The sequence below is a fragment of the Lontra canadensis genome, unplaced genomic scaffold, assembly GCF_010015895.1.
Source record: "Lontra canadensis isolate GAN:19392208 unplaced genomic scaffold, GSC_riverotter_1.0 scaffold7, whole genome shotgun sequence".
NCBI classification, from domain to species: Eukaryota; Metazoa; Chordata; class Mammalia; order Carnivora; family Mustelidae; genus Lontra; species Lontra canadensis.
Window position 1 is genome coordinate 36,757,425 of NW_022631001.1, and position 24,529 is coordinate 36,781,953.

General features: G+C 42.5%; 1 protein-coding gene across 1 annotated transcript in view; it reads left to right on the plus strand.

The window, feature by feature from the left end:
• Nucleotides 1–24,529, plus strand: part of SPON1 (spondin 1) — a 253,873-nt gene that overhangs the window by 48,908 nt on the left and 180,436 nt on the right. The window contains exon 3 of the mRNA XM_032853529.1: nucleotides 23,928–24,061. Coding sequence (XP_032709420.1) covers nucleotides 23,928–24,061 — 134 coding nt within the window. The remainder of the gene's footprint in view (nucleotides 1–23,927; nucleotides 24,062–24,529) is intronic.

Sequence of the window (24,529 nt, forward strand, 5' to 3'; positions counted from 1 at the left end):
CTTGTGGGAGGAGAGGAGAGGCAAAGAAGAGCCCGTACAGAAGCGGGGGAAGAATTTCCAAGAGGGCGCGTCTGCGGGGGTCCATGAGGCCGAGCTTTGCATAGGAAGAGGCTGGAAAGAGCTGTCAGATTTGGCAGTGAGAAGGCTGTAGTGGTCATTGACAGAGAGATTCCGTGGCACTGAGGGTTGAGAAGGGAATGGCAATCTCTATCGCGTGCAGTTGGTGAGAGTGCAAATCAATTCAACATTTCTGTTGGTTTGGCAACGTGTATCAAACGTAGAATGTTCATACCCTTTAACTCTAAAATTCCACATCTACAAATGAACCCAGCAGGCAGAATGAGATGAGTACAGACGGATACAAGTAGAAGAATGTTGACTGCAGCCTTCTTTATAACCAAAGAGAGAGAGAGAGAGGTAATTGATCTAAAAGTCCATCATATAGGATTAATGAAAACAAACGATGGTACATTTTGGCAACAGAACACTGCACACAGTGGCTGAGAGCTGGTGTTCCAGAATCTGGCTGCCAGGGTTTGAATCCTGGCTCTGCCATTAGCCAGCCACATGACCTCAGGTCTCCGGGAAACTTCCTGGGACTCTCCATTTCCATAGCTGTAAAGTGGGATAAATATAATACTACCTCACAAAGCTATGCTGAGGATTAAGGAACCTGATACAAATGAAATACAGAGTATATGTCTGGCACATATTATCATGCAAGCATTTAGAAATACATGGTAGACATAGATGTATGGGAGTAGCTATTTGTGTGATATTAAGAGAAAAAACCTGAAGCCGTGGAGCTGCAAGATAATACAATCCAGCAGTTAAATGATTTTTTTTTTTTTTCTGGGAAGTGGAAACACGGACACAGTTCACTTTCTGCTCTGAAAACAGAAATACAGAAAAATACTTTCTGTATTTCTTACCTTTACAACACAGGTGTTTAATGTCCGATTCACCTGGTTGACTATAATGCAGGAGGGGCAGGGGCCATTCTTCGTTTTGTTCCTGTGTATCACAGTATCTGGCACGTTGCTAATAGGTGATCAACATTTGCCGAATGAATAAATGAACGAACGAATGAATGAGAAATAAGAGCTTGTGTTTCGGGGGGAGCTGCATAGACCGAGATTGCAAAGATGTGGCCGTTCTATAACGACCAGAGCCAGGGTGTCCTCAGGGAGGAGGTGGTAAGTGGAGCAGAGCTCCGGGCTGAGGACACTTGTCACCAGCCTGGATGCTGCTGTCTCCCAGGATGGGGACTGCATGAGGAGAAATCAGGCCCCAGAGCCCTGGGATCCAGTCCTTGGTCTCTTCACTTCCCAAACAGGCTGACTCTGACAGCAGAACCCTATGCTGCCTGACGGCAGGGGATTTCTGTGCTACAGAGCCAATTTTCACAGGAATACACCAAAGCCCGGAAAGGTTAGGGGAGTTCCCTGACTGCCCCAGAATGTATGCCTCCCAGTTCCTGTTCGGGGCTGGCTCCTTCCTCCAGGGACCTACCAATGTGGGTATTTCTGACCTAAATGAAGTTGTTGTGAGAGGACACTTACTGGGTCCCGGAGAACCTATTTCTCGTATGTAGTGTGACTTGCATGACTTAAGTTCACTGATCACCCATGCCGTTTATTTGTAAGGAACAAAGGGACTAGGCGCAAAATTAACTCACCCACATCTCCCATTGTCCTTCAGTCTTTTGTGCAAGCACTGATTGCTGTTTCTATTGTTGAAAGCGGGATTGTTCTCTTGGCAACAAGGCATCCAGAAAGAGAGCTTGGCGGGAAACTCAGCAGGTGACACTGATGCAATTTGACCTTTAGGTTCCAGCATAAAAGAAAAAGGCAGAAAAGCACTAATAGAGCCACAGGGTCATTTTAATTGGTTACCAAACTAAACTAGAAAATGCTTTGGGAGAAAAGACATTGGGTTATTTTCAAGTACAGTTAGGAGTTCAGAATATCAGCCAGCTGAGCTCTCAGCTACAGGCCCTTAAGGGATCCGATGTAATGAATATTTAAGAACAACTTACTGCTAAGATACTGCAATTAGTACAGGTAAATGGAAGCTTCAGATGTGCTCTTGCAAAACAGCCGTTTCTCACTTTTATATCTTAATCGTGACTTACCCATACATTGTTATTTATTCTGAGGTGTTCCTCCCCACCTGGGGGCACGGGTAGGGGGTGGGGGTGGCAGGGAGGCTGTGCTGAGTCAGGGAAGAGGGGCAGCTGAGAGGGAGCCAGAGATTTGCCATCAGCCACAGCTGGATAGAATAGTGGCTCCATCCATTAGGAAAGCTGTGTGTTCCTCGGGAAATCACTAACTCCCCGGGACCCCACTTTCCTCCTCGGTAGCAAAGGTACTACCTATCTCAGAGGGGTGAGCTGCTGATCCAACAAAATCATGCTTAAAAGCCCTGGCGCATGGCTCAGTAAATTCTAGCTTCTTTCCCCTAAACTTCTGTTCCCTTACCATCTAAAAATATCGAGTTATAAATTCCCGCAATCTTTCAGCAGGGGCAGAGCAGGCAGCGTACTTGGCTCTACCACGTTTCGCGTAGGCATTGGACTTTATCTGCAGAAATCAAGTTGTGTCCTTGCCCTTCCCGTGGCAGAACACGCAGAAGCAGAGGGAGGAGCAAAGCTAAAAGCAGGTTCATGTTGGTTTACCTGGAAAACTAGCTGCCACCCAAATCTGGAGTATATCTGAATTTGTTCCTCGCTCTTTCCCTTCCTAATTCTTGAAGATCTCTGGGTAGGATCACGTAGGATGGAGACAAGCCCAGGGAACCCCCAAAGGCTCTGGAGTAGAACATATTTAAGAGGCGAGTATGGTGGGCCGATCGAGAGTGGCAGGAGGTGATGTGCGGGAAGTTGGCCGGGGCCGGCTCGAGAGGGGAATGGCGGCTGTTGTCCCTGAGTTTGGACTGTCAGTGCCGTGGAAAGCCACGGGGAGTTGTCACACAGGAAAGTGACATGATTTGATTTATGGTTTTCAGTGTGCCCTCTGGCTTCTGCAGGAAGATTGGATTGTAGGGGTTAAGGATGGAAGCCGAGAGAGAAATGAGGAGGTGGCCACTGTGTTTGCGGAGTGTGGGTGCTCTGTGGGTGCTAGAGAGAGATTCTGTGGAGGCACCGCTGGCAGGCAGTCAAGGCGAAGCTTGAATAAGACAACGTCGTGAAGACACGAGCATGTAGTACACATTTCACAAACGTGAGTTCCCGTCTTCCCTGGCTGGTGCTACAACTGTGTCTGCAGAGCAGTGCTTTTCTCTTTAACTGGATTTCAGGGGATGATACATTAATAACTAAATTTTCTGGGCTCTGGCTTTATGCTTTGGAGCGAGGGCTGACCAGGAGATGAAGGCTGGCTCCCACTGACCACAGCCTGCCTCCTGGGAGAGCTTGCCAAGGGAAGGAGAAAGTAAAGAGAGGCAGGAAGCAGGGAAAGGGGTTGGGGGAAGAAGTATGTAAAAAGCCTGGAAGGAGCAATCCAGGAGCCTCCTGAACCACAGGAAGGTGCTGAGTGCAGAAGGTGCTGGCATCAGAGCTGGGCTCTCATCCTTCAAAGTGACAGTGTAGGTATGATGTGGCAGTCGGCTGTCATTCGAACTGGAAGGAATCCCCCAGGCCATCTCACCCGATGTCCTCATTTTAGGAAACAGCTCCAGAGAGGAGGGATTTGTGAAAAGCCACAGGGGCACCTGGTGGCTCAGTCAGTTAGGCATCTGCCTTCAGCTCAGGTCATGATCTCCAGGTCCTGGGATCGAGTCCCACGTCACATCGGACTCCTGGCTCAGCAGGGAGTCTGCTTCTCCCTCTCCCTCTACTTTTCTGCCTGCTTGTACTCTTCTCTGTTTCTGTCTCTCTCCCTCTCAAATGAATAAATAAAATCTTAAAAAAAAAAAAAAAAAGGCCACATAGATAATGGCAGAGACAGGGCTGATAGCAAGATATAGTGGAAAAAGATTGATTTGTAAAAGAAGAGAGATCAGGGACATCATCCACACAGGAAACCTGTACTGAGCTACTGTTCTGTCTGAGACCCGGCTGTAGGCACTGGGAGCAGACAGTGCAGTCAAACAGACAGGGAGCTCACGCCCCCTTTTATGGCAACTCTGCCACCACACACCAGTGATTTTTGCCTCCATCATTCAGTTTCCTCCTTTCTGAAAAAGGAGTGGTAATACTTGTCTAATTTTAATTATTTATTCGTTCTGCAGAGATGGATTAAGTGTAGGGGATGTGCCTGGCACAGGGCTGGGGGCCGGTGACACAAAGGTAAGTGATATCCTGGCTTTTGGATATGATGGACTAGACTCAAGACGGTTTTCATCCCAAGCATCCATCAAAATCACCTAGGGCCTTTGAAAAAAGCACTGCTGCCCCAGTCCCACTCCCAGAGCTTCTGATTCAGTGGGTCTGGATGGGGCTCAGGCTTCGCTATTTCACAGAAACCCAGGTGGCTCAGGTTTGGATTCAGACTATGAAGGAGCATTGGAGACGTGAGGATCCAGGTGATGAGGGTGGAGCAGCGAGAGTGCAGCACAGCTGGCTCAGGCCTGGAAGGCTTCCCAGAGGAAGTGGCATGTAAAGTGAGATCACAAGTAGAAGCCAGTCTGGCAAGGAGAAGAAACAGGGTCTGGGGTTGCTGCAGGCCCTCTGGGAATTGCTGTGAGGGTCGGAGGGATCACAGTTAGACACATTTAACACAGTCCGAGGCCAGAGAAGAGCACTGCATCTATTGTTCCTTTGCCTGTTTCTCTCTCTCCCTTTGTTCTTCCTGGCCCCCACCCTTCCCATTAATGTTCTTTCTCCTACAATACACTGTGTTGGCCAGACAATGGCTGATTCTTCAGCTTCTAGTAATGATCTTGGAGAACTTCCTCATGTCCTCCATGAGCTGGTGAACTGCTCTCCTGTGGGCTCCCTGCCCACTGCCCCCAGCTCAGGGTGCCTCACTGTAGCAGAGCGGAATGCATCACACTCTTGTCTGCATGATTGGATCAGTATTTTCACCCCAAAGCTCTACCTTTAGGCACATAGAGACCAAATGCATTCTCCCCAGATATTTGATTTGTTTTGCAAGTGCTCAGCCCTCACAGACTGCTAACCACCTTGGATGTGTTTGACAAATAACCACTGAGAGTTAGCATAAATCTACTCCCTTAAGAGAGACCCTACCTTACTGTTACAATCTAGCTAGACTGAAGTTTGGCATTCCCTCGGGGGTGGAGAAGTTCACAGATATGTACCGTATCCAGTAAGATATAATAAGTCCATGCACGATGTCTGCTCTTTTCACGCTAAAACAAACACACAAAAACAGAAACAAAAAAACTGAGAAGGAAACCTGACATGCTTTTGTGTCCTGGAGAATGAAGGCATCCTATGACCTGTTTAAGCCCCTTGTGCAATAACCCTCAGCAGTCCCTTACCTCTTCCTCAAGGTGAGGGGCTAGCGGGGGAAGGGAGCAGAGTTTTGCTCCTGTGATCGTATCTGCTGACTTAAGCAGAGTACAACCAAGCATCAGAGGTAAGGAAGAGACTGGGGCATTGGGGAGAAAAATCGGTTTTCTGCTGGAAATGTCATTGTCCAATGCTAGGGTAGGGGAGAGTCAGAGAGTCTCACTTTTCTATTTATAATCTTCAAAATGCAATGGAATTAAAAAAAAAGAATTATATTCTTTTTTCTGCCTGTAAGGTGGCCCCATCCTTTTCCACCTCCCCCCTCCCTACTTTTCCTCATTTTGGGTCATGTTGACATATGGGTGAGACCAGAAACAAAGGTTGCTGGCTCATCCCAGCAGCCATCTGTCCGCACTTGCCAGTGAACTAAATTTGCCAAGAACGCCCACTCCACAGGCTCTTGGGAGAGGCAGTCTGATTAGCTTGTGTCTCCGATGAAGCCCACGGCTTTGGATGATCTGGACAGGGTGGGGAGGCTGAACCTGTGGGGGAACTGGGGCCTCCATGGAGCCAGTTTCTGTCTGGAGGTCCTGACACTCTAAGAATGATGGAATTGAGGCTGGGGTCGGGGGGTCAACTCAAATATTTAAAGAGCCAGAGCATCTAATAAAATCTGGCAGGGATTAGTTTGTTTCTGCATCTGACCTTCCCAGAATCCTCTTCCCAAAAATCTAAGTCTTCTCTGGGCACACAGGGTGTTTCTGGAGGCTGGTGATGTATGTAGTGGAAGAGCCAGAGGTTCAGGGCCGGACCGCCGGGTATGAGTCCCCTGTAAGCCTGGGGAATCTGATTCAGTGACCCCATTGCTCTGAGCTTCAGTTTCTTCCGTGAGATGGCAGAGTCCCCTCCCAGGACTGTTGTGGGCTTTAGATGAGCCAACACGGGTAATGCACGGAAACTCCAGCACAGCGCCTGGGACACAGAGGGTCCTCGGCAACCTGAAACTTCACCCTTAACTTTGTCCTTTGCTAAATGAAGTCACACCATTGAAAGTCCTCTCCATGTATGAGAACCATCCATTTGTCCATCCCAGAAGGTGCTGGCACAATAGAAAAAGGCTTCCCGAACAGCCACAGGCAGAGCCGGCTAGAGAGATGTACGCTTTGCTGAGCTGATCATAAATCTGAATGAAATAATTATGTATTCAAGAGCAATTCAGTGAGAAGATGCCTCATCTGCCTTGATGGGCTTTTCAATTACTCATTTTTAGTACTGCATTATACCATTCTCTGGCAATAATTATTAAACATTTCAACTGGATTGCCACAGAAAACTTAAAAGGCTGATTTATTTCCTAGGCACTAGACTACCTAGTATAATGTCCCCCAATTAGATGGTTCTGTTTGTTTAAACCTATTTATCAGAGTGATTTTCTAGCATTGAGTCAAAACTGGCACAGACTCCCTGAGTGGAAGATGAGGGGACAATGAGTTAGAGCCATTGGATACAAGCACTAGCCTTGGGGTCCTGGGGGATGTGAGCCCAGGCTCCCCACTTCCTAGGCCCAGCTTCTGAATTCACAGGCTTGCTGGGATGCTGGTGTGAAGTAGTGGATATGAAGTGTTAGCAGCAACGTAGAGTGTGGACTCAGTAAATGTAGATGTTATTGCTATGGCTGTGCACTGTGGGTAGCCCTGGATTTCCTGCTTATTCACATGTGTGTCAATCACCTGCTAGGCTCTGGGCACTAAGGGTGCTGCCAGAGCCCATTCTCTGTTGTATCCAAAGGAAGTCACAGTTATTGGGCACCTAGCCCTCCCAGGCACCTTGGAGATCTTCCTTTGTCAGCACTACACTGCTATTTACACAGGTAAGGACACCAAGACCCGGAGATAAGTTCCTTTTTTCAAGGTCATTCAGTTACTCAGACAGAAATCAGACCCAGGTCTTCCTGGTTTGCAAGCCCAAACCTCATACTCTCTCTACCACCCCATACTGTCTCTCAGGACTCCGGGAGGCATATTTCACTTGGTTTGAAGGAGAAATCTTCCTTCTCTTCCTGGTTCTCCTGAAGGAGATGCCTCGTCTCTTACTGGGAATTACCTACCCCTAGTAAATTACCAGTTCTCCCCAAGTCCATTGCTGCCTGTCTTAGCATCTCCCAAGTTATTTTTTTTAACCAAGGGCTATACTGTAGATAGAGTGATCAGGCAATGACCCCAACACACACACGCACACACATACACACCAGCTCCACTAAAGCTTGTCCACTGTACTTGAAGCTCCTAAGCCAAGCTGGGTAGAGGTGCAGGTCAACTGCGTTGGTGCCAGGATAATAGTCTATAAGAATCCCTACAACATGACTGGAAATGTAATGAGATGTGAGAAAATGGGCTTTACCAGAATTATAGAGAGTAAGCATAAGATTAGAATGATGATAGTAATGATATTTATTATTATACACAGTACACCACGATGAAAGTACACGCAGGGATAGCTTCCTGCAAGGAATATCTCTAACTATTTTACATATATTAATTCATTTAAACCCTTTCAGCCTATTGAGGTCAGGACTATTGTTATCTTCCACTTTACAGATAGGAAGAGTCCTTCTGGAAAGGTTAAGGAATTTGCCAGAGTCACACCACTAATAAACAGGCTGTTGGGCTCTTTACCAGGCCCTTCACCATTGCCTCCCGTGTAGGAGGCAAACTCCCAAGAGTGTTTAAGTGACCAGAGATGGTGTCTAGGCTGCCTTCCAGGCTTCCTAGTAGCCAGGTGAGGTGTGCAAGTTCAGGGCCAGGAGCTGAACTGCTCAGAGCAATAGAGAACGAGTGCTGAGCCAGCAGTCTTCCCTGCCTCCTCCTACAAAGCACTCATTGTCTCCTCCCAAGGAATGTTGAGCAAATATTTAGAGAATATCCTTTTGAAAGGAGGCCAGATTATTAGTCTGCTCAGGACATCCACGTGCCCTGGTCCAGCCCAGCTCCCAAGACTGGCCTGCTGTGTTTGCTCTCAAAATGTGAAACAGCCCACATAGTAGGGAGGGTTAATCTGCTCTTCTGTGGGGAACACCGTACATCGGTTCTCAATACTCAGCTTCCGTGGATCAGGGGCCATGTGCCCAGGACAAGGTGACAGAGGGGCCGCCTACAATGCTCATGGTCACCTCTGCCCTGCTCCTCCCCCAGGTCCTCACATGTTCTCAAGTCTGAGAAGTGGTGTATATACCCCTGGCAAAGAGAAGATAGAGGAGAAAGGGTAAAGGAGATGAATAAAATGAAAATAAGAATCTGTTGGAAGAGATGCTAGTGCAGAAAAGGATGATGGTAACTGGTGAGAGGATGTAGCTAGGCACGGAGAGGTGAGGGTCTTGGTAGGGAAAGAGGGCAAGATTTGGACCTAAATCGTCACAGCCCCGAGGAGGGACCATCCGAAGCTTCCCTGCACAGTGCAGCCAATCCAGACATTCCGATGCTGTTTCTGATGTGTCTAGAAAAACCTGCAAACGTGGGAGCTTCTAGGACAAATGGAAAAAACAAGATACATTATATACACAATACAAACACAACTATATCCAGATTTCAAAACAGCAAGAGAGAAAAGTCTAGAAGGAAACAAACAGGCCAAAATAGCTGAAACAGTGGGACTTTCCTCACCTTTACTTTTCTGTCTTTATAAACTTTTCTAAAATGTATTTACGCCTTAGAGCAGTAAAGGCAAAATTCTTCTTTAGTTTTTAAAAATATGTATTGAAAGCTCTTTCATAAATGACAAAGCAGCTGTCTTTCCTTCCATGATTTTTGTACTAAAAAAAAAGAATAATAATAATACACATGGGAAACTAGAAAGTGGTGATTTAATGACCAGGATTATTTTCTTTGGATTCTCCCTCAGGTTTTACTTAAGTAGTTCAAAATCCCTTCCTGGAAAGACCCATCAATAAGAACCTACATTAATTTCACTCCCAGAAAAATTAAAAATATGAAATTTAGCCATAAGGGATGATCATAATAACCTAAAAATGTTAAGCAACAAAATGTTCAATGCTCTGAGGTTTTTAAAGTAAAATATGGAGAGTCCATACCATGGGCTGCTATGTAGTCATTGAAAATTTTATTGAGAGATATACTGAGTAGAAAAGAAAGTTGTTCATGATGTGCTATTGAGTGAAAAAGCAGGTCACAAGACAGTAACTATATTTTCTAAAATCCCATATATGTGTATGTATATATATTTATATGTATAACCTGAAAAGATACACATCAAAAAGTTAATAATAACTCTCTTGGGGGTAGTAGAATTACACGTAGTACTTGTTTCATAATGTTTACTTCTCTATGTGTTCTGATTTTCCTACACTGAACAAATATCTCTTATGTAGTCATAATAAAAATTTTAGACCTGCTTTACCTCTTCAGGATGTCCTCCTCCTATGTTAATATGATTAGCTAGCAGAAGCTGTTGGGGGAACATTTCCCTCCAGCTACAAAATAGAGTGCTTGTTATGGGTATTGAACGCTTTGTAAATACAACCTCATTTATTCTTTATGGCAGTCAAGCAAGATGGGTTTTATTATCCACATTTTTCAGATGGGAAAACAGACTTGTAGAGGTCAAGTGACTTGGCCAAAGTCATCCAACTAGAAATTGGCAGAGTCAAGATTTAATCTAAACCTACTTGACTGAAACGTTCATGCACTTTCCATCTACCATACTACTTTGCACAAATATCCAAAGAAAACATATTTATGAGATGATGCCAAAGGACATATTTTCCTTCATTCAACCTAACCCACCCCATGTGTTATTATCGCCTGCTCTCTCGGATGCAATAATCCCTATTTAGATATTCTACTGCCCTCTCCCTCAGACTCCGCTCACCCACTATCAAGATCAATAAGGACTTGAGTTCAGCATGCTTGAGCAACCACTCTTCCCAACTGACGGTTATCACATCACTATCCCTGAGAGGCATCCTTGGTTGTGGTGCCCTGCGTTGACTACTGGGCTTCTTAGTTGCTCTCCTACTCCCATCTCGCATCCCCCTAGGAGAAGTCCCTTCTTAAACTAAGGTCCAGGTTTCCAAACCTACCCTCTCCTGCCAGCTTTGCTCCAAGACCATGTTCCTGGGGCCAGTTTCCTGTTGTAGGTGCCATTCCAAGTTCTCGTTCCAATTATCTGATTTATCCTTGGTTCTCTTGTGGGAACTGGAGCCCCAACCCTGACCACCGGCCCTCACCTCTATGCCTGAGGCTCTGCTTCTTGAAGGCAAATGTCCAAGATGCCACCTACCTGAATTTCTGAACAGTGATTCCCCCAGATATCCCACTGCCATGGTCCGTCCACCCACTTCTTAGAATGCCCGAGACTCCATCTGGGGCCTTGACACTGATTAGGTTAATCTCTTGAGGCTTCTGTCAGACCAGAAAGGGTAAGACAACCTACCAGGAGAGGACCCAGATCAGAGTTGAGGAGAAGGATCAAGATTAGATTTAAGAAAGAAGTATTGTGTATTGAGTCTGAAAAGAAAGCGAGGCCACAAATATGATGAGGCAGGAGTAGATAAAGACGGGTCCCGAAGCAGCTTTCAAAATGGTATGGCATGTGATTCAGGACTAAGAGTGTGAGCAATGAAAAGTTTTAGAAACTCTCACAGGCATCCTGATGAGGTAGTCTAGAAAGCCCCTAGTATTGAAAAGGTCTATTCATGACCAGATGCCCAACCAGTTCCCTTAACTACAGGTTGCCAAGCATTCTGGAAATTAAACCTTGTCCCCCTGTTTGAACCTGGATTTGTCTTACATGCCTATCACACTTGACTGGATGGGGACTGGCTACAGGTCCCTTGAGCTCTCTCTTGAAGGGAGTCAAGCAGCCTACTTTATTTATTTTTTTTTTAAGATTTTATTTATTTATTTGACAGAGATCACAAGTAGGCAGAGAGGCAGGCAGAGAGAGAGGAGGGGAAGCAGGCTCCCTGCTGAGCAGAGAGTCGGATGTGGGGTTCCATCCCAGGACCCTGGGATCATGACCTGAGCAGAAGGCAGAGGCTTTAACCCACTGAGCCACACAGGTGCCCCAAGCAGCCCACTTTAGCAGCAATCTCTCCCAAGCAACTTTAAATTAAACTTAGCCTCAAATAGTTTATTTTAGCCTATTTTTTTTTTTTTAAAGGACAACAACTGGGGTTTCTGGGTGGCTGAATTGGTTAAGATTCCAACTCTTTTTTTTTTTTTTTTTAAGATTGTATTTATTTGACAGAGATCACAAGCAGGCAGAGAGGCAGGGAGAGAGAGAGGAGGAAGCAGTCTCCCCGCTGAGCAGAGAGCCGGATGAGCAGAGAGCCCCTCTCTCTCTCTGCCTGACTCTCTGCCTACTTGTGATCTCTGTCTGTCAAATAAATAAATAAATAATAATAATAAAAAAAATAAAAAAAGTAATACATCATCACTGTAGAAAATTTAGGAAAAACAAAAACATAGAAAGGAAATAAAAATCACCCATAATACTACTACCAGACCCAAACGCCTCTTGTAATATGTCTTAATTTTCTGGTCTGGGATACTCAGAAAAGAAATCACAGATTGAAATGAGTGGTGAACGCTTTATTTAGTCAGATTAGTTGATGGCTAACATGGTGGCTCTACTCAGACCACAAGAAGGGTGGAGATTTTGGGAGATGGGGCAAGGTACAAGAGCAGGTTTTGATAGAATCAAAGCTTATTGGAAGAAGCTAATATTTCCTGAAAAGCAAACGACTTTGGGAGCATTCTCTGAATTGGAGGAAACAACTCCTTCTGTTCAATGTCTAATTACCATCTGGCAACTGAGGTTGTGGATAAACAATCATATTTACCTGAGGTGGCTTCAATGTCTTGGAAAACATTCTTTGTTTCAGTAGTGGGCCAAGGGTCTTGGTCTTACCCCAGCCTGGGATCTTTGTCAGAGGCAACTAGAAGGAGCACAGGTTTTGGCTTCAGACAGTGCTGAATGACTGAATAATGGATCACCCCGAGCTTCATTTCCTCACCTGTAAAATGGAAATAATTACTCCCATGAAGGATTCAATGATGTGATCATGCTAAGTAACTGACACATAGAAAATGGTAATTAAACATTAATTACTTTTGGCTTTACTGATATAGTCACCTAGAACCTCCCAAAGATTATAAATATTTAGGGTTAAAAGTTCCAAAAGTTGGGATGCCTGGGTGGCTCAGTTGGTTAAGTATCTGCCTTCAGCTAAGGTCGTGATCCCAAGGTCCTGGGATCGAGTCCCACAGTGGGCTTCTTGCTCAGCAGGGAGCCTGCTTTTCCCTCTGCCTGACGCTCCCCATGCTTGTGCTCGCTCTCTCTCTCTGACAAATAAATAAATCTTAAAAAAAAAAAAAAAGGAAGTTCCAAAAGTTCTCAGTGTGAACCAGTAAAGGGGTTTCTTACTAGAAGCCAAGTGCACAGGTCTAAGAAAATCACAATTGTTTGGAAATCCACCCTCACAACAATAAAGCTGCATTAAGGGAAACTAAGTGTCCTCTAAGAAAATCTCAAGCAAAGTACTATTTACATTTACCAAGTACTTATGTGCATGTTGGAATGGGGTATTTAGTTGTGGGCTGGTCCAATGTATGTGGTTCCGTGGGACTAAGCTTGACTAAAGAGAAACTTCTTACCTAACATGAGGGAGTGATACTATTAGGACAGCCTGTGGCATAGGAAAAGAACACAGAGATTAGAGCCAGGTAGGACTCAAACCCTGGCTCTGCCCCTGTTGGACCCATCTATGTCACAGTCATTTTTTTTTTTTTAGATTTTTATTTATTTGACAGATCATGAGTAGGCAGAGAGGCAGGCAGAGAGAGAGAGGAGGAGGCAGGCTCCCTGCTGAGCAGAGAGCCCGATGTGAGGCTTGATCCCAGGACCCCGGGATCATGACCTGAGCCGAAGGCAGAGGCTTTAACCACTGAGCCACCCAGGCGCCCCGTCACAGTCATTTCTTGAAGGATAGGTTTATCAGTTTTGGGGGGAAGTGGAAACAGTATATGTAAAGTCCTTGGCCAATGTAGTCTCAAAAATGGTAGCTATTCTTATTATAATTAAGGCTATTAATTACCATCTAGAAAAACAAAGTCCAAAGTCAGAAGGAAGTCCAGGGAGTTGTCTAAGAGAGCTAAGGCAGATATTACAGCCCAGACACAGAGCTGGGAATCTCACAACCAAAGGGAGGAGGCAAGTACACCAAGTTCTTCAGCATGCAAATATGGAACAGGCTCTATGCTAAGTACTGGGGAAACAATGAGAAAAAAACTAAGAGACATGGTGCCTGCCCTCATGTGGCTTACAGGTTATTAGAGAAATAGACATTAATCAAGGAATCAAACAAATATATGTAAAATTTAAAAATAAAGTGTCTGAAAAGAGAGAGATGGGTCGTATGAGAACATATAAGGGAAGAAATTGCCATAGTGAAAGAAAACAGGGAAGGCTTTTCAATGAAAACGGTGAGTGAGCTGAGGTGAAGTAAAGGAAGGAGGGGAAGGAGGAGAGGGGAGAAGGAGGGATGAAACGAATGGGGAAGATGGAGGAAGGGAAAAGATGGGAGGGAAAAAGGAAATAAGAATTGGTCAGTCTTTGGCAAGAGAAAACACAAGTCCAAAGTAGCCAAGTACAAAAAATAAAGAGGCACAGTATGAGGCTAGAGAAGTAGGAAGGTAGATTCAATCTATTAAGGACTTCAGTCTTGATTCTAGAAGCAGTGGAAATATGTAAATTGTTCTAAGGAGGGAGATATTACAATTAAAAGTGTTTTTAAAAGATCACTTTGGCTGGCCATATAGAGAACAAATTGGAGAAAAGCAAGAGAGAATGTACAAAGGCTAGTTAGAATAACTTTATTTTAGTTCAGATTAAAAATGATGTAGCTCAGTCTGGATAGTAGTAGGGATGGTAGTAGAAATTCAGGAGATACTTGGAAGGTAAAATGGGCAGCATTTGGATATGAAGGGGAGAGGATGGGAAGAGCCAAAGAGGACATCCAGTATTTCTGACTTGTACAACTGAAGTAGGGCCAGACTAGGGGGAACATAGTTAAGTCAGTTGCTAATGCGTAGTTTGAGGTGGTTTTGATCCAAGAGGAAATGCAGATAGAAGATAGGTCAGAGATATATGTCTGGAGATCAGAGGAATGACCAAGACTGGAAATACAAATTTGTGAACCATCCACACATAAGTAGTAATTAAAGCCAGTTGAATAAGATCACCTGAAGAGATAGAATAAAGAGGGTTTAGGACTAACCTTGAGCAATTACAGATTCAAAGGCCAGTAGAGGAGGATGAGCAGTCAAAGAAAGAAAGTGGAGAAAGAATAGATAAGAAAGTGGAGGCAAAGAGGAGGGCAGGAAGGAGCCATGGCACTAAAGTCAAACAGGGAGAGAGTGCTTTGAGAAGAAAGCCTACAGAGGATTTACTGGATTAAGCATTGCAGAAGGCACTGATGGTCTTAGCTAGAGCTGTCTAGGTACCATGATGTTCCCCAAACTCCTGGGATTAAGCTGAGAAGGAGTGGGAGCTGAAGTGAAGACAGTAAGCATAGCCAACTCCTTCAAGTCATTTGATTGTGATGGACAGGAGACAGAACATCCCCTCCTGGGGAGGGATGGAGGGATAACTCAGGGTCACTTAATTTTTAAATTGGAGAGACCAAAACATGCTTAACAATTATGCTTAACAGGCTAGTGGGAATGATTCCACTGGGCCAAAAGTTGAATCTGGCAGGGAGAAAGTCATTCTTAGAGTCAGGAAGAAGTAATGAGAACAAATCAGAGATGTAAGAAAAGTAAGGGTCCTTTATTATAACAGCAAAGAGGAGGACAGAGCAGATGCAAATGAGAGAATGAGGTACTATACATCTAATGACTTCGATTTCTTCTGTAAAGACACAAGATAAAACCATAAGTGAAAAGGAGAGAGAAAAGTTGGAGGTTTGGGGAGAGTGGAGAAGATCTGAAATCATCATTGACAAGAAAGGGAAAGTAAAATAACAAATAGGAAGTATTTGGCCAGAATCTAACCTGCTGAAGTCTTAATCAGATACACACAGCAGTGTAGCAGGGCAGACTCAAGACTAGAAGTCAGTTAACATAGAAGACAACTGGCCTTATCATGGAGTGAGTACTTTAAGGTTGGGATTTCATCACATCAGGAAGATAAAATGACAGAGGTAAGGGATTTTTTAGAGTTTCTATACTATATATGTAAAAATAAAGACCTACAAATAGATAATACCATGTTGATAAGAAGAACAAGGAATGGGAACTTGCCCTTCTAGAAATTAAAATATAGTGCCATGGGCAGGGGGTCGTAGGAGACTAGAATAGAAAGTCCAGGACTAAACGTGGGTGTTTGGAAACCTGATATATGACTAGGTTGAATATATGCCCCATTTGCCTGGGAAAGTCTCAGTTTTGCCTGTTATCCCAGAACATTGATTAATAACAGCCTTTTTATCCTTGTTTAGACAATAAATTATGTTGTCATTCTATATATGACAGGGGTGGCATCACAAAAAAGTGGGGGAAAGATGAATTAAGTAGCGTAAAAATAACTCAAAAGTGTGAACTTCTGGTGTCCTATCCCACATGTAAGAAGTGGAAGTCAACACTGTATTCTAACGGCAAGTAAAAAGTTAAGCAAACTAAAAAATCAATAGCTCTTAGATCCTTCAGAGAAGTAAGTCCACAGGGCAAACCACTGGCCCCAGTATTGGGGAGACAGGAGGACACAGAGGATCACAACTCACCAGAGCAGAAATCTCCACATGCCAACATAGGAAAACCTCAACTATAATTGCTAGATTAATATTAGGGGCTCAGTGTGGACAATTCTGAGAGATAAAAACTCCAGAGGCACCCAATCATTGGGTTGAGGATGGGGGACAAAATTTTTGAGCTTTACCTCCAGGAATTCGATTAGATTCTCAAAGTGAGTATCAGAGAAAAACTATGTTGTGCTTCTGGCAGGGGAGGAGAAAAGAAACCATTTATGAATACGCCAAAGCATTCTGTTCTTTTTTTTTTTTTTTTTTTTTTATTTGACAGAGATCACAAGTAGGCAGAGAGGCAGGCAGAGAGAGAGGAGGAAGCAGGCTCCCCGCCGAGCAGAGACCCCGATGCGGGGCCCGATCCCAGGACCCGGAATCATGACCTGAGCCGAAGGCAGCGGCTCAACCCACTGAGCCACCCAGGCGCCCCAAGCATTCTGTTCTTAAAAGGACCTGCCCTCAGGAGAAACTATTTTACCAGAGCCTAACCTGCTGAGGTTTTATCAGAGCCTCATCTATTGGGAGGAAGAGAAATACTCAACACCAGTCCCTCTTGCTTTCCATGTGGTGGAAGGAAAATACACAACTGCAGACACTTCAGCCATCCAGCACCATCTAAGGTGAAGGAGGGTGGTCATGGGGATGGCTGAGAAGCCTAAGTGAGGTTCACAGTCCAGGGGCACAAGTCACCAACCAACAGACTGAGACCTGATCATAGCACTAGAGGACACATCCCCTCCCCAACAACTTTCCACCACATTACTAAAGGACGATTTATTTTAATTCCTTTTACCCAGGACATCATATCCACCTTTCAGCAACAAATTAAAAGGCATACTAAGAGGCAAAAAACACAATTTGGAAAGACAGAGAAAGCATAAGAAGCAGGCATGGCAGAGATGTTGGAATTAAGACTGGGGATTTAACCAAAGTGATTACTATGCTAAAGGATCTAATGGATAAAGTAGACAGCATGCGAGAACAGATGGGCAATGTAAGAAGAGAGACAGACACCCTAAGGGAAAAAAGAACAAAAAGAAATGCTAGAGATCAAAACCTTGTCAAAAATGAAGATTGTTGGGGTGCCTGGGTGGCTCAGTGGGTTAAAGCCTCTGCCTTCGGTTCGGGTCATGATCCCAGGGTCTTGGGATCGAGCCCCACATTGGGTTTTCTGCTCAGCAGGGAGCCTGCTTCCTCCTCTCTCTCTCTCTCTGCCTGCCTCTCTGCCTATTTGTGATCTCTTATCTATCAAATAAATAAATAAAATCTTTTTTAAAAAATGAAGATTGTCTTTGATGAACTTATTAGTAGACTGGACACAGCTGAGGAATCTCTGAGCTTAAGGAAATATCAACAAAACCCTCTAAAATTGAAAAGCAAAGAGGACAAAGACTGAAAAAAAACAGAACAGAACATCCAAGGACTGTGGGAAAGCTATAAAAGATGTAATATATGCATAGTGTGAATACCAGGAGAAGAGAGAAAGGAACAGAAGAAATATTTGAAACAATGGGGACTGAGAATGTCCCCAAATTAATATCAAACAACAAACCACAAATTCAGAAAGCTCAGAGAATGCCAAGAAGGATAAATATCCAAAAAGACTGCACCTAAGCATATCATTTCTAAGCTAAAGAAAATCAAAGGTAAAGAAAACCTGGAAGAAGCCGGAGTGGGGGGAAAATTCTTACCTATATAGGAATAAAGATAAGAATTATATCCAACTTATCCTCAGAAACCATACAAATAAGAAGAAAGTAGAGTGAAATATTTAATGTGTTGAGAGAAAGAAAACACTGAGAATTCTGTACCCTGTAAAGTTATTCTTCAAATGTGAAGGAGAAATAAAGACTTTCTCGGGCAAATCAAAATTGAGGGAATTTGTTGTCAGTAGATCTGTCTTGCAAGAAATGTTTTTTAAAGTTCTTTATAGAGAAGAAAAATAATATAAGTCAGAAACTTGGATCCCCATAAAGAAAAGAAGAACATCAAAGAAGGAATAAGTGAAGGAATAATAAAAAATTTTATTTTTCTTATTAATTGATCTAACAGATAATAGTTTTTCTAAATAATAACAGCAACAATTCATTCAATTATATATGTTTATGCCTACATACACACTTATGAATAAGTAAAATGAATGACAACAATAATGCAAAGGAACAGAGGAAGGAACTAGAAATATTTGGGTATCATAAGGTGACTGAACTATCTGTAAAGCAGTATAATATTTGAAAATAGGCTTGAGCTAGTTGTAAACATATACTGTGCACTCTAGGATAACCACAAAAAAGCAAATAAAAAAGGATATATAATTGATTTGCAGAGAAAATAGAATCATATAAAAATGGTCAAAGACAAAAATGAAAATAAAAAGGTAAACAAATAGAAAACAAGTGTGGCATATTAATCCAGCTGTATCAGTAATCACCTTAAATATTAATAGTCTAAATATGCCAACTAAAAGATGATCAGAATGGATCAAAAACAAGACCCTGATATGTTGACTACAAGAAACCCACTTTAAATATAAAGGCACATGTGGAGATCTGGGTGGCTCAGTGGGTTAAAGCCTCTGCCTTCGGCTCAGGTCATGATCCCAGTGTTCTGGGATTGAGCCCCACATCAGGCTCTCTGCTCAGCGGGGAGCCTGCATTCCCCCCCCCCCCCGCCTCTCTGCCTACTTGTGGTCTCTGTCCGTCAAATAAATAAATAAATAAAATCTTTAAAAAATATATATAAAGGCACATGTAATTAAAAGCAGAATGAAAGATACACAATGCAAACACAAATTGTAAGAAAACAAGTATAGCTATATTAATATCAGACAAAGCAGACTTCAGAGCAAAGAAGGTTATCAAGAACAAGAGGAGCATTACATAATGATAAAGGGGTCAGTATTCTAAGAAGACATAATAATCCTTAATTGTAAGCACCTAACAACAGAGCGTCAAAAATATGTGAAGTAGAAACTGATAGAACTATAAGGAGAAATAGATGAATCCACTGTCATGGTTGGAGACTTCAACACCTCTCTATTACATATGGACAGACCCACCAGTCAGAAAATCAGTAAGGACATAGTTGGACTCAACAGTACTATCTATAAAGTGGTTATAATTGACACCTACAGACTACTTCATCTAATAATAGCAGATTACACATTCTTCTTAAGCTCACATGAAACATTCACCAAGATATACCACATTCTGGGCCATAAAACACAACTTAACAAATTTAAAAGAACAGAAATCATATAATGTCTGCTCTCAGACCACAGTGAAATTAAACTAGAAATAACAGAAACATAGCTGGAAAATCCCCATTAACAACACATTTCTAACCAACACATGGGTCAAGGAAGAAATTTCAAAAGAACTTTAAAAATATTTTAAACTAAATGAAAATGAAAATATAACTTTAAAATTTGTGGAATGCAGCAAAAGCAATGCTTAAGGGAAATTTATAGCATTGAACGTATATATTAGAAAAGAAAAAGATATGAAAGCAATGATCTCAGCTTCCTCCCTAGAAAAAGAAAAGAAAATTACATCCAAAGTAAATAGAGAAAAAGAAGTAATGAAAATGATAGAAGAAATCAATGAACCAACAAAACCAAAAGATTGGCTCTTTGAAAATATCAAAAAAATTGATAAGCACCCAGCCGAGCTAACTAAGAAAAAGAGAGAGAAGACAAAAACGGCTAATATCAGAAATGGAAGAAGGAACATTATTACGGATCCAGTGGACATGAAATGAATAATAGAGGTCTATTATGAACAATTCTGTGCCCACAAATTTGATAACCTACATGAAATGGACCAATTCCTTGAGAGACACAATGTGTCAAGACTTAAACAAGAATAGACTGTATCTGACTCTGAATAGGCCTATTATCTATTAAATAATTGAATCAATGATTAGTAATCTCCCAAAACAGAAAGTACCAGACCCAGATGGGTTCACTGATGAATTCTACCAAACATTTAATGAAGACATTATACCAAAACTCTACTTTCTAACTCAGTCTATTATTCCTGTGGCACCCTAACACCAAAACCAAAGACTGCAAAAGAGGAAAACTGCCGACTCCTATTTCTCATGAATATAGATCCTAATTTCCTCAACAAATGTCAGCAAATCAAATCCAACAATGTACAGGAAGAATAGATACCCTAACCAAGTGGGATTTATCCCAGGTAATGCAAGGCTGGTTCAAAATTTGAATATCAATTAACATAATCCATCATTTCAACAGACTAAAGAAGAAAAATGTGATCATTATCAGTAGATGTGGAAAAAGCATTTGGCAAAACCCAACACCCATTCGTGATTAAAAACCCTCAACAAACTAGGAATAGAGAGGAACATCTCAACTTAATAAAGAGCATCTACAAAGAAAACTTGTCCCTAATAGCATACTTCCTGGTAAGAAACTTGAAGCTTTCTCCATAAGATCAAGAACAAGGCAAGGATATCCCCTCTTACCACTACTTTTCACCATTATACTGGAAATTCTAGATAATGCAATAAGACAAGAAAAGGAAATCAAAGGTATACAGATTGGGAAGGAAGAAATAAAACTCTTTTCTCAGATGACATGATTGTCTACATAGGAAAATCTGAAAGAATCAGTAAAAAAACCTCCTGGAACTAAAAAGCAATTATAATAAAAGATTACTGGTTGTTAGGGGTTGGAGGGAGGGAAGATGAACAGGCAGAGCACTAAGGATTTTTTTTTAAAGATTTTATTTATTTATTTGACAGAGATTACAAGTAGGCAGAGAGGCAGGCAGAGAGAGAGAGGAGGAAGCAGGCTCCCTGCTGAGCAGAGAGCCTGATGTGGGGCTCAATCCCAGGACCCTGAGATCACGACCTGAGCCTAAGGCAGAGGCTTTAACCCACTGAGCCACCCAGGTGCCCCTTAAGGCAGTGAAACCATTCAGTATAATACCATAAAATCTCAGAGGTGAATGCACGTTATTAATCATTTGTCAAAACCCATAGAATAAACAGCACCAGGAGTGAACCCTCATGTAAACTCTGGACTTTGGGTGCTGGTGATGGGTCAGTGTGGGTTCATCAGTTGTAATAAATGTACCAGTCAGGTGCTGGGCATTGATAATAAGGAAAGTTGTTCATGTGTGGGGACAGGGAATCTATGGAAACTCCACATTTTCTGCTCAATTTTGGTGTAAACCTAAACTGCTCTTAAAAAATTAAGTTTAGTGATTTTTTAAAAGCAGCTCACAGCGTGGATAAATTGGAGTTGGAACCCTACGCCACTGTATTAAAAAATAAACTCTAAATGGATTGAAGACCTATATGTGGAAGGTAAAATTACAAAGCTAATGGTTCAAAACAAAACAAAACAAAACAAAAAACTGGAAAATATCTTTGCGGTCTGTTTTTTAGGCAAGACCACAAAAGTGCAAGCCATAGGAGAGAAATTGGTGAATCTGACTAGATGAAAGTTATTTCTGTTCAGTGAAGAATTCCAAAGGTAAGATGAACATTTGAGGGAACCTCCCACTACATGGTTTATATTACTGAGAAGGTCTCATGTAGGTTCGTAAGTAGAGCAGCGTGAAGAGCTTCATTGCAACAGTGTTTGTGGAGGTAAAGATCTGGAAGTCAGCTGACTGCTGACTGGGGGAATGGACTGGTGCAGTAGAATAGTAGACCACAGTCAGAAGCAATGAATTACATTCACATATAGTAACTTCGACATACAGGTATCCCCACTTCTTGAAAGTTCATGTTATGCCGCTTTGCTTGTATGGAAGACCTACACTAGTACCTGTTTTCACCACCTGAAAGAAATCCAAAGAGGATTTTCACTTTTATGAAAAGGGCAAAAAATGCAAATAGCACTCAGCTTTTGTTTTACAGTGAGCCATTTAGAGGCAGTGCAAAACAGCAAGAGAGATACGGCCAAGCTCCTTCCCCAGAAACTACACTCAGCATCTCAGCCTCAAGCCCCGTATAGCTTTGAACTGTGTCTGGGAGCATCTGTGTTTTATCTGGATTTATTTTGTGCATCTGTTAGCAAGATGTGTCCTAAGGTATCAGAAAAGCCTGAGAGAGGTTATTTTGGGGGTCTGGGAACACGTAAAAATTTTTTCCATATAAATTAATGGTAATTGCTTCTTCAGTTTATACCATTCCAGCTTATAAAAGATTTCATAGGTATACTCTACTTTCAGATAGTGGGGGGAACCTGTATCTTAAAAACGTAAGATTAAGTGAAAGAAACATTAAAATACAAAACAGGGGCACCTGGGTGGCTCAGTGGGTTAAAGCCTCTGCCTTCAGCTCAGGTCGTGATCCCAGGGTCCTGGGTTCGAGACCCGCATCAGGCTCTCTGCTTAGCAGGGAGCCTGCTTCTTCCTCTCTCTCTGCCTGCTTCTCTGCCTACTTGTGATCTCTGTCTGTCAAATAAAAATAAAATCTTAAAAAAAAATAAAATACAAAACAATTCTAAGTAACTTCAAGTAAGTTACATATGTATGTATATGTATATATATACACACATACACACATAATATATAATACATACACATATTTTATATATACATTATGTATTATATAAACATTTGTATGTTTATGTGTATACACACACACTCAGAAGGGCATATATAAGTGGGAGTAGGATAAAGAATATTGAGATAAAAACTATATAAAGAAGATTGCTTTTGCTTCATCCAGGGATATAAATATATGATGAACTAAGGAGTTTGAGTGACTTCGTTGTTGTTTTTTTTAACCTGCTATCCTAAAAGAAATATGAATTTTTAAAGTAAAGTAAATACAATATGGATATTATCATCTTATTAAATTGTATTTGAAGATTAAATGAGTAAGTCAGATAAAGCACTTAGCTTAGTGCCTAGCACATACTAAACACTCAATAAATGTTATCTGTTATTGTTATTAGCACTACTCACGATACAGCAAATACCAATCAATTGAAGTTGGCACTTGGATTTAGATGATTCCCCCGGAGAGTTCCTTCCAGGTCTAATAGTCTGTAATAATACTAGAGAGATAGGCAAGTTCTGGCAGCATTTCAGGGGAAATGCTGAACCAGTCTTGGGGAATGGGAATGGCTTCCAGATTTTTCGCAGTGTCCGCGGAAAGCTTGATGGTTAACTTGGGAGAACTCCGACACAGTGCACAAACTCAGGAGATAGAGACTGCCAAGGAAAGAGTGCTGTGAAACTGGGATAGAGTTTATGTACTTTGGTGGACTTCCTCCAAAGGGGTATTTTCTTTTAGCATTTCGATTTCAAGTTATAAAACTGTAGCTGAATTGCAAATTTTAGCTATTTAGAGAGTGTTGGCTTTGGATTATCCCCTCCCCCTCCTCTTCCTACTTTTCCTCCTCCCCTGAAACTGGACACCATTATGATAGTGAAATAAGCAAGACCATCACCTAGTGACCTGCTCCTCGAAGTGCTGACACCAGATCCTGGTCCCAGAGAGGAGAGCACAGGTGCCAAATCCTTGCCCTCATGTTAATTCAACAAGCGTTGACTGGAACTCTATGCCAGGCACTATTCTGGTGTCAGGGGATATAGGGCTGCTAACACAAAACAACAGGTTTAAAAATAAAATTGAGGAAGTGTCAACTCGGAAACTTAAGAGCCTTCCCAGAGTGACATTGCATTTTAATGTGTTTACTTTCCACAGATCATAGATGAAGAAGAAACACAGTTTATGAGTAACTGCCCTGTTGCGGTCACGGAAAGCACCCCACGGAGGAGGACACGGATTCAGGTGTTCTGGATAGCGCCCCCAGCAGGAACAGGCTGTGTGATTCTCAAGTAAGTGAACCAGGGGGTCCATGGAACACTTCACTCTCCCTCCCTGTGGTCTGTCACGGACTTCCTGGTGGGGTTGCAGAAGGAAAAGTGGCTTTGTTGGAGCATCAGGTGAGTGGCATCATCTCTCTCCCCAGAGTTATCTTAACTCTGAAATGGGGTCAAAGGCCATCACTAATGCAATGCTGTAAAAAGAACCATTTGCCCAAATCTCTATTTTTAGAGATTTCGGTGATTCTCAAATTCAGTGATTCTCTTGGCCACGCTCCAGCTTCTAGAGATATTAATACTAGGGCTGGCTAAGAAAAGTTACAAATCAGGTAAGGATGCTCTCTGACTTCCTTCCTCTGGAATTTAACACCACTATCCTTAAATTGCGCTAGGCTGACCGGGGGACCCAAATGTAACCTCCTTAGTCTCTGGCCCTACTTTATGGTCTGATTTTCTTCTTCGTGTCCTCAAAACTGCCCT